General features: G+C 33.3%; 1 protein-coding gene across 3 annotated transcripts in view; it reads right to left on the bottom strand.

The window, feature by feature from the left end:
- Nucleotides 1-10,627, bottom strand: part of LOC109535677 (C3 and PZP-like alpha-2-macroglobulin domain-containing protein 8) — a gene marked incomplete at its 3' end in the record, with an annotated part of 219,141 nt that overhangs the window by 78,793 nt on the left and 129,721 nt on the right. For all 3 annotated transcript variants that reach the window (XM_048660919.1, XM_048660918.1, XM_048660917.1), the window contains 1 exon segment: nucleotides 3,969-4,153. In XM_048660919.1, coding sequence (XP_048516876.1) covers nucleotides 3,969-4,153 — 185 coding nt within the window.

Here is a 10,627-nt window from a genome sequence, read left to right on the forward strand (position 1 = left end):
ATTGCTGCCGTATTTCTGATATAGTTTTTTTGCAAATTTCTCAGTTTTTAATAACAATTAATTTCTTTTATTATTTTTTCTGTACTCCTATAACAGCGTCAGACAACACCTCCAAAGGAATTATGCCAATTTTGAATCACCCTGTATACAAATTAAAATTTTATCCGAAACGTGTGGTTGTAGAAATGAGAAGCACAAGAGATATATCAAATAAAAGTACAAATTTTGAAAGAATTGATGGTCAATTCCAATATAACATATTAAAATATTATAGCAAGACATTCTTGTCTTAAATGGTAATAAGAAGGGAAAATTAAACTAAATTTTCACATTCCGGTCAATCATAAATGACATAATCATAAACTGTTGTCCTGCATTCGGCTCAGTTTGATAATATAGTTCACTTACTATTTAACTTTATAGCATGCCATTTTTATCAATTATATATACTATGATTTAGACAGTTTTACTTTGTAACCAATATTTCTATAATTTTTTTTAGTGCCAGTCTCTGTGCTGTTAAATATATAACTGGTTAACTTCAGGAAGCACATTAAAAATATCTTACTAAAATTTTCTAAAATTTGGGTTTCAAAAAGCGGGATTTAATGTTTCAAACCCCTTTCATTTATCATCAGGGGTCAAAACCAGTAGTAGCTTAAAATAAAACTAGATTTATTAAAAATCGACAAAAACCTTCAACTGTGTGTATCAACCAGTGTATAAGTATCCATTTTCATGATAAGGTACTACTGAATGTACGAATCAAATTATAATCCAATAAATGGCGAAATTCACTCGAATTTAAGAAGTTTTTATTTAATTAGCGACTTTCCCATTCATATAATCAATCTCAATAAATATTTTAAATGCTACTTTACTTTCAGTAGTTTTCAGCTAAATTGGGATGTTTTTGATCATTATTTTATTTTGCTCCAAACTCCCATGCTATTTTCGTTAGCGTTTTCCATTAATCGCCTAATTGCGTTTTCAAACCGAAATATGCTTCCAAAAGTGGAGAAAAAAGTGTCGTCTAATTTAACTGGCAAAATATAATATACGACGTCTAACAACTTTAACGTAAATTTAAATGAATAGATTTTGAAACTTAAATTAACTATTTGATGTAATAATTTTGTCCAACAAAGCAATTTAAAAATGTAAAAATGCATAAAATAGTCCATGTTGACAACGATTTTAGGAGAACAATTTATTGTCGATTGGTTACAAATTATATTGGTTCATTGGAATGATGAAGTTTCAAAGTATTTGGTCCATTTCATTATCGAACCATATTCATTATGCTTTTACCTGCGGGACTCAGTTATGGATCCAAAGTCCCCAAACAAACGAAAGCCGAAATCCCACTGGAATGATTCTAATAATTGCATTTAAATTTATGCATAGTTATAGGCGCAGGACAAAATAATGAACCCCCGAATTACCCCCACTGAATATTCAGTCGGTAAATAATGGTTCTGTTTGTTAGATATCATGCAAGAATATGGTCTAACTAAAAGCACTGGATTTGCACAGTTTGAATATTCAATTTTCGTTTTGCTAATGACTTTTGCAGTTCAGACGAATGTATTATAGTTCTGGTTAATACAGACATTTCCATGGAGGCTTCAAATTTTTCTTCTGGTGTTGAAGTTGGCAAAAAAATGTGATTTGGATGTTCCAAAGTTGAAACATATTTCTTACATTAAATAATACCAAAAATACATAACAAAATAAACTAATGGGTTTTTCGGGTTTTAAGGTCGTCGTTGGGTATAATTTCTTCTGCATCTTCAGAAGTGGTTTGCTTGAAGATGCAAGCCACTCGTGCTTGCGAAACGTCAAGAAGAAATTCTACCCAACGACGGCATAAAAACCCGAAAAACCGATTAGTTTCAAGGAATGGCCTCGAAAGTCTATCTATTTTGACATAACAAAAGAGTTCTAAATAACTTTTACAGGTTGTACCATCAGCTGGTCGGGGCTGATTGGATCTTGCAATACGTAAGATATGGATTATATATATATTTTGTTTTTATTAAAAAAGCATCTAGACGAGAAAATTGTATTTTGCTTTCCACAATGTGGATGAATCGGAATTTTAAAGAATCTGAATTATATGAATCTTCAACAGAGGAAATAGCGCATTAGAATGCGAGGTTTGGCTTTTGATTTTCCATCATCTACCACTGTGTTTTCTTCTACTCGAGTAAAATTTGAGTCTATGTAGACTTCGTATCAAGGGAAAATCAAATGTATATTCTATAAATGTAGCTTAATTATCATTTGAAGATAGTTTAAAAATATTCGTATTATTTTTATGGATTTTCTGCAGCACTAGTGATTACTCTACAAATTTGCATCACAATTAGAAATGATGAACGAATGGCTTTCATCACTAAATATGCGCTTTTTTCGTTTCTTCAAAGGATCCAATTCACTTTGGAAAACTAATTTTTTTTTATAAATATCAACAGTCAGGGTTGTTTGTATTTGGAAACATTTTATGAAATCAGTTGGGTGTAGTTTTCGTTGAAGATTATGTACCGTTGATTTTTATTTCAATTTTAAATTCAAATGTAAAATATTTTCGCCTACAGTTAATCAGTTGAGTTCGTCTTGCAATTCCGAATATCAAATAAGTCTTTTTTCCGTATCTCTGAAAACCTCAATTTTCTTAAGATGGTTAAAAGTTGAAGTAGTTGCTTTGCTGGATAACGTGCGGTGGATTTTTCGCTTTTACCCTAATTGCCAATCAACATTTCCCATACCGAAATAAGCGGAGACTGCGACAAAATCCTCTACACATTTCCTCAAGTTTGGTGCCAAGCAAACATTTTGCAATCGAAATAGTTGCTCACTTAATGAACGACTGCTTTGAAGTAGTGAGAATTCGCCCTCCATTCCAATGAGCTCTAAGTATATAAAACTATTCCCAGAACTGCTTATTATTTCCCATTTTCCAATATAGGATTAATTTTATAGAAAATAAATTCCCAAGTGGTTCATGTACCACAATTTGTAGTAAAATAGCATTGCAAAACCGCGGAAACTTTTCAGAATTGCCGCTTTGTAGTAAAGGTTGACCCAAGTTTGGCTTCCGAAATTAAGCATGTAATTGGCTGTAGCGCGAAAGAGGAAAACTAAAATACTTAAGAGAAACTTTCCAGACTTTATGGTATTAGTATTAGAGCAAACTTTATAATTGTTTCTTGGTGAAAACCTGATAGGTTTTAGGTGAATTAAAATGCATGCAGAACCAAAGATCTTCTTAGTAACTATTTGGTATTAATTGTGCAAATAAATTATTGTTGTTATAAGAATTTTTGCTTAAAGCCTGCGATTTGATTCAGTCTTAAGCACGCTGAAAACAGACCAATAAATGTTTACCAATTTGATTCATATCTGGATTTCAGGATTAATTGTGAATTATTGAATTCACTTCCATAATCGCTTCAATATGTGTACCAATTTTTGCGCAATTTGCTATAAAAAACCGTTATTCTTAAAACATATAGTTGAGTTTATTGATATGTAAGTTAAAAATTTGCTTACCCTGTAGGTGAGTATCTACTAATTGAAACATACACCTAAATTACATTTCTGAGATCAATTTTTGCACATTTGCATTCATGTAGTCTGGTTTTTCCATCGAAACGACACGAAAACTTTTCTACATTACCGTCTTCACAAATTCAATTTTTACTCCTACGGTTGAACCCGTTTTGTTGTGTTGAGCAAGTGCGATGTAAAGTTCTCTCTAGACTGTAAGAATAAAATAATTCGTTCCTGACTGTAAAATAAGCGCACCCTTTATCAAACTGTAGAAGACGTGACGAAATTCTTTCGTTCGACAAAAATTCTGAGACAAAACATCCAAGAAAAAGGTTTTAAAAATAATATACAAAAGTACTTTTCGAGCAGTTTCGGGTATAACATCAGCATGGGATTGAAACGGAAAAACTTACCGGCTATCTCTTGAGTGACCTCAACCAGCACCGTGCTGCTGCTGTCATCAACCAGCTGCCCACTGCTGAGTAGACGAAGGGTGACGTTTAGGGGTTGTTTGGATCCTGATAGATTATTCAAAGTTATAAACACCGCCGTAGTTTTGCCCGGCACTACAAGTTCGGATGCCACCACACTGAATCCTCTGCAAAAAACACTACCATTAATTTTTTCGTTTCGACTTATGAACAGTGGATATATATTATCGGTTCAGACGTTTTTTGAAATCTCGATAACTAAATGAGATATGAAAAAATGAGACTCCATTATCGATTTCTTTTTGGTGTTAAACTCAACGGTGTAAACCAAAATTGGACGTTGTCGTATGTTTCACAGCTAGAAGCAAAAACTAGGATCTGCCAATTTAGACGTTACAGTATGATAGCGGGATTATTTGAAAAATTAACTTTCTGAGTAGAATAGTTGGTTCTATAACATATTTCAGATATCATCACTAATTTATTAGTTATAACTTGTGCTAATGTTTTTTTTTATTTAGTTAAAACAAAGATGAAAATTTAGAATTGACCGCCCTTGTTCTGTGTCGTTGAAACCGGAAATAAAATCTATGTTTATCTAGGCCATAGCCACCTATAATTTTCATGTAATTTTAAAAAGCATAAGTTTGCGTTTTAATTGACAATAATAATATTTAAAAGACAGTCAGAAGATCTAATTCTACTAAAAAAATTCGTAATAATTTTGTCATAATTTCTTTCATCTTTAAATCGATGGAAAGTGATCAGAATAGAGTTTTGCCTATAGCTCCAAAAGAAAATGTGATAACCAATTAAAACTTTTGCCACTGAGTTTATCACAAAAACGATATGGTACATTGAAGAGCTAATTTATTCCTGTATATATACCTCAGTTACCGAAAGTTCTATTAAATTCGAGACTTCAAAATTGGTCATCGTCATCTGTACATATTTTTTTAGCGCATGTGTCAAGGTAAGGTATATACATATTTTTAACTGGAATATCAGTATTCGATAAATAATAACGCCGAAAGGAAATGTATTGATTAAAAAATAGTTTGTCACAACACGTTCATTCTTCCGCTTCAGCATCAGTAAAATTGTTGTGATTGTGTATATTTTCTTTTGCTGATTCGTTGCCGCTCGAATGCCGTTGCCGCTTGAGATGGTTATCTCATCGAACTTTCTTCACGTTTTTTTCTATGTCTATGTATCTAAATATTCTTGAATACTATAAGGTTCCAACTCAGTAATCATTTTCTTTAGTTTATTTTTAAAAGGTTTCTCAAGTGTTATGTTTCTAATATTGATATATAATTGTTATTTACTTTGTTGAAAAGTTTTATCCCAATATGACGTGGGGTTTTTTGGAAACAGTTAATCTGTGTTCTAGTGTTCATAATCATAGTGACCAGTGTTAGACTAAACAAGTCTTAATTTTTAAAAGAAAATACAATAGATTCGTAGATACAGCCATAAATGGTTGATAATCTTTTTGCCTTAAAAGTTTCCCTACAGTTTGGAAAGCCGTATTTTACTGATAGTTCGTATTGTTCGCTTTTGCATCTTTTTAACAAAAATCCTGTATGCCTTTCTGTTTGATCCCAAAAAGTATGTCGCACTTAATACTACCTCCAAAATTTGCAAAATGCCGTGTTTCACATGCTGTCTCATTTAGGTACTTTGAAACAGTGCGAATACAGAAGCCAATTCTATTCAGCTTATTTTTCCTATTATTAAATTTACTATACAGGGTGATTCAAAATTCGCGTCATTCCTCTGGGGGTGTTGTCTAGCGGTGTTATAGGAGTACAGAAAAACTAGTAAAAGAAATTAATTGTTATTAAAAACTGATAAATTTGCCAAAAACTATATCAGAAATACGGCAGCAATGTTTTTCAAGGTAATCTGTCTAATTAACATTGCGCAAATACCTGTTGCTTCGTAATTATTTAAAATTCCGGTAACCATGGAGAAATAGAGAGTGACAATCAGATAGGCAAGGATAAACGGTAAATTCAACAGGAATCGTTGAATGACGGAACCTATTTCGAAATGTCAACCTGTTCTCATAACCTCGAATTCTGCGGGGTTTGGTGTTTACAGAAATAATCCGTACAACACCAAACATTTCAATGGTTAACTCCAAACAAGCTAGTGCCTGTGTAATATCCTTATTATCCACTCTTATCAAGTAGCTTCTCGTATTCAAAAGTAAGTCACATTTTGACAGATTATTGTTATTATTGACAAGGGCTATCTACCTGTAACTATCTGTTAATGGCAAAAAACATCATTGCCGCTGTGCCTTTTCATCAATCATATCGAAAATATCATATCAAAAATTTTCGTAATTTGAAGCAAACATCGTAATTTTTCTTTTTGAATGCTTAAGTATTCCAATATGCTACCAATTAAACATGGAACAATTTCATGCTTCAATGCTTAATAACAAAGTTGAAATTCGATCTTCAACTGTTAATATCTTCTAGAAATTTTCGAAAAAAAAATTTTCAATATTTTTCTCGTACTCCCAAGTGAGCCTCCATCACCCCTTAAAAGGAATGACGCCAATTTTGAATCACCCTGTATATATCATTATACTATATTCAGATATTTACGTTATCATTATCTAATCGTACAAAAGCGACAATTGGTTTATGATAGCGGTTAAAAAAACGAATAGTGACACTCGACTTTATCTTGCTCGATTGTAATTTGTTCTGGATTATTTACCATCTTTAATTGTAACTTTGCATCAAGAAATGAGATTCAATTTTGCGCTCCATCAGAAGAAAATCATCATTCAAATCTCCACTTAAAATGAATAGTAATTTGTGATAGTTTGGGTCACGTAAACTAGAACCTTAAGGCCCGTCGTCCTTTAGATGCGATTTCGTCTGAACTGCATTCGTCAGAAATCGTTCGAAAAGCAGCGAATGATCCATTTTCATTGCAACGTACTGGAGCTTGTCCACTAGATCTCAAGTCATTCGTGCGAATTCTTTCAAACAACTGGAATTTGTTCGCAGTGTCTCTTCATAGCAATGATTCTCCAAATTCCTTTCGTTTTTCTAATGTACCAGCAACCAAATACCTGTTTTATTTTGAAATGTAATTAATTTAACTAACTAATTTCCAAAAGCAAATGATCCGTTATTCGAGTTGTCCAATTACGCTGATATAATCACCCTTTATAAGTATGATACCCACATATGCGAAATCTGACGAACTACTTCCAAAAGACGCCCAGTCTAAGATTCCATTTTACTTACAATGGTTCGTACAAACTCCTAAGAATTATTTCGGATCTAGTGGACGCTTCAGTACGTTTCAATTAAATTGGATCATTTGCTCCTTTTTGCACAATTTCTGACGAAAACAGTTCGGACGACGCTGCCCACACACTATGCACTATTATATACACACGAACGGCCCACAGATTACACACTATTATTATTATTATTTCCACTAACGGGTTAATAAGGTTTGCTGGCAGTTGTGTGCGTGCAAGAGAGAACCTGCGTCACTTCAAAAAACCGCTGTTTCACCACTTTGAAATTTAGCTGAAAAAAACACTAATTTTACGCGACCCGGTGTAATGCAGAACATACTTTTCCATATAACTTGAATGACACCTAAAATTTGAATATTTGAAGAATGCAAATGTTGCAGTTACAAACTTCCTATGTTTTAAACTAAAAAATTGGAAAATAATGAATTAATCGAAACCCGTTAGAGACGGATATAAGAAAGTAAACTCTCATTTGAAGTAGCAAAGTTATTGATATTTAATTATAGAAGCGACAGCGCTGCATTGCTGAAAATATTTTAAATCGTTAGATCACCCTTGATTATAGAAGTAGTCGGATTTTCAGAACGTGCCAAAACCACCGAGAGACACCCTGTATATGCGATTAATTGTTATAGACTGTTTTCAATTACAAATTGAAAGACTTAAGTCAGCACGGAAAATAATGGAAACATCAGTCCGTAATTTTGTAAATTACTAACGAATGAACTTAAAAACTCAACTCGCAGTGATCTGATCATGAACAGATTTTCATCTTTGCGAGTTTCCCTTTCATTGCTTCCTTCTGTTTTCTTAACTTTTTAAGTGTCAGTTTCTTCAACCGAGAACACTGCCATTGTATTAATTCGCTTGCAATTTCAAATCAACATAATTCAGCCGAGAGCTTATTAGATCGAAACGCAAAATAATTAGCAGTTATAGATCCAAATATTAATTAGTCATAATTATAATTATATACAATAACTTATCGATTTCATTTCATGTAGCTGCTGAGTATCGCAATATCTACAATTAATTAAAGGAATTTCATAACATTTGCCCAAATTTATTAATCGAAATACCTAATTGAACGAGCTGATTACCGTCCAAGCTACTGTTAATTAAATATTCAAAATTTAAAGGGCAAAACTTCACTAATTGTTACGTAACTGACATTTGCCGTTCTGAATAACAGGGTGGTAGGCGATGCGTGCAAGCGATCGTCCCATGTTTTCATTTATTCAGCATTACGAAGGATTAAAATGTCACATGTGACCAATAGGGTTTTGTTATTTTTACACGCGTCCTTTTATTTATTGCTCGCGTGTTTCCTTTGTTGTCCCATAAATTCACCTCGTTGTAGGGGGCATACAGCGTTTCGGATGTGGACCTGTTCAACTCGGGCGCCACTGTTCCAAAAGCGTCAACTATGAAGTGTTATTGCCTCATTTTCAGACTGATGAGCTTTCGAATTGTTGCTACAGGGGTTACAAATTATTCTTGTTGGTGTTGTTTCATTTAGGGAACATTCACGTCAATGCGCATTTCGATCCGGTCCCAATATCCTCATAACAATCAGGTATCGCGGAGGAAAAATGCTCCATCCGGCTCCAATATGGAGGTTTAAAATCGGTCACTTCGATAGGGAATTTTCCTCTCTAAAGGTCTCCTTTTCACTTTTTATTAGCACTTTAATCGGTTTCTCACAGGAGTATTTTTTATACTCAAGTCAAAATTTCTTAGAGATTCTTACATCCTAACCGATTGAAGTTTTAATCACGTTTTGAAGCTCAAAAAGTTCCACGGAAGTAGAGGTGTGCCAAACAGTTATTTTGTGGAACCAGCGCGGCAGTTATACTTTGGTATTAGGTTTCAAAATGGGCTTCCAAAAATTACCTTTAAAACTTACTTTTTAAATGTTGAATTAAAAATTCGTAATGATGATGATGGTAGAAATAGTGAAGATAAATAATTATTTAATTGCGTAAAAAAAATACTCAACATTGGTTAACCAAAAATAATATATTGTAAGAACGAAAACAAAACATGGGTCATAAGTAACTACTTAAACGAGGACAAACTGATAATAAAATGTACGCATGAAAAATGGTAAAAAATCTAATTTTTATTACAAAATGAATTGATCTTTAAGAATATTTTTTCTGCGGATGCTTTTTACTATGATGATAGCACCCGGTTTTGGAAAATTATCTCTCGCATGGTACGAAAGTAGCTTCAATGTTAACTGTCAATTTTATTCATTTTGATGTGAGAAGGTAATTGACATTAAAAGTAAAAAATTAAAGTGATTAAAAATATTTCTTTTATGAAACAAGTTTTGTCAAAATCTTCATAATTTAATAATCTTCTTCTTGTCTATCTTTCAACTGAACTTCATCTAATGGCTGGGGCACCACAGATTTTGAAATAGCATTTGAATTATTTACGAGTGTTATTAAGTCAACAGTAGGTCTAACATTAAATAATCCACATTAACAGGAACGATCTCCAACAAAAATGTGTGCTCGGCAATCCTGAACGAAGTTATACCCAAGTAAAGGTTATTTATCAGAGAAATCCCTTTTTCAAAAATATTTATTGCAGATCGTAAGAGAACAGTTATACTTATAGACTAAAAATGCTGAATTATGTCATCACCGCAACTAAATTATATTTCGCTGATCGGACTGATTGTGGTTCTTGGAGAACACAACCAATAATTCCTACAGACGAAAAAGTCATAAACACAATCATTACAACAAAACATAATTTCCGTTGACAAATGAGTATTGGATGGCTCGACGGCGTCGCATCGGTTCTGTCTTGGTGTGAATGTGAACCATTTTTCCGGTCTTATGAGACGGTTCCAATAATATCCGGTTAAATCGGCTACATGAGTTAACTGACCGCCTATCCCCATAAACTGATGAGCCAGCAGATCATATGTCCGTTTGGAGACAATAACTACCAAGGAGATGTGTGAACTTTTGTAATCTAACGAAATAAAATTGTTTTTTAAAAAGGGCTCTCGCCGGTCTCATTAGTTAATTCGTGTTAACGACCGGCAATAATCGATTGTTACTACCTGAAAGTGTGCCAAATGTCCCTTCAATTTGACTACTGACATTATCAATGTGCCATTTCTAACACACTTACTTTCAACTTCCAATAAGTGTGATTTCATCATGCTCTCTAAATCACTACGTGCAATGCGACTAAGAAACTTGAAAAAAATCACCTTCAACATAAGACCGGCGAATAAAACGCAAAAGCCGGAAAGACTGGACGTAGATAGCATTCAGAAACTTCCAAAACCGCCAAATGATATTCTGGAAAATCCCCGTTTTCA

This window comes from Dendroctonus ponderosae, unplaced genomic scaffold (genome assembly GCF_020466585.1).
Source record: "Dendroctonus ponderosae isolate FM_Combo_2020 unplaced genomic scaffold, Dpon_F_20191213v2 Dpon_F_20191213_1, whole genome shotgun sequence".
Taxonomy (NCBI): Eukaryota; Metazoa; Arthropoda; class Insecta; order Coleoptera; family Curculionidae; genus Dendroctonus; species Dendroctonus ponderosae.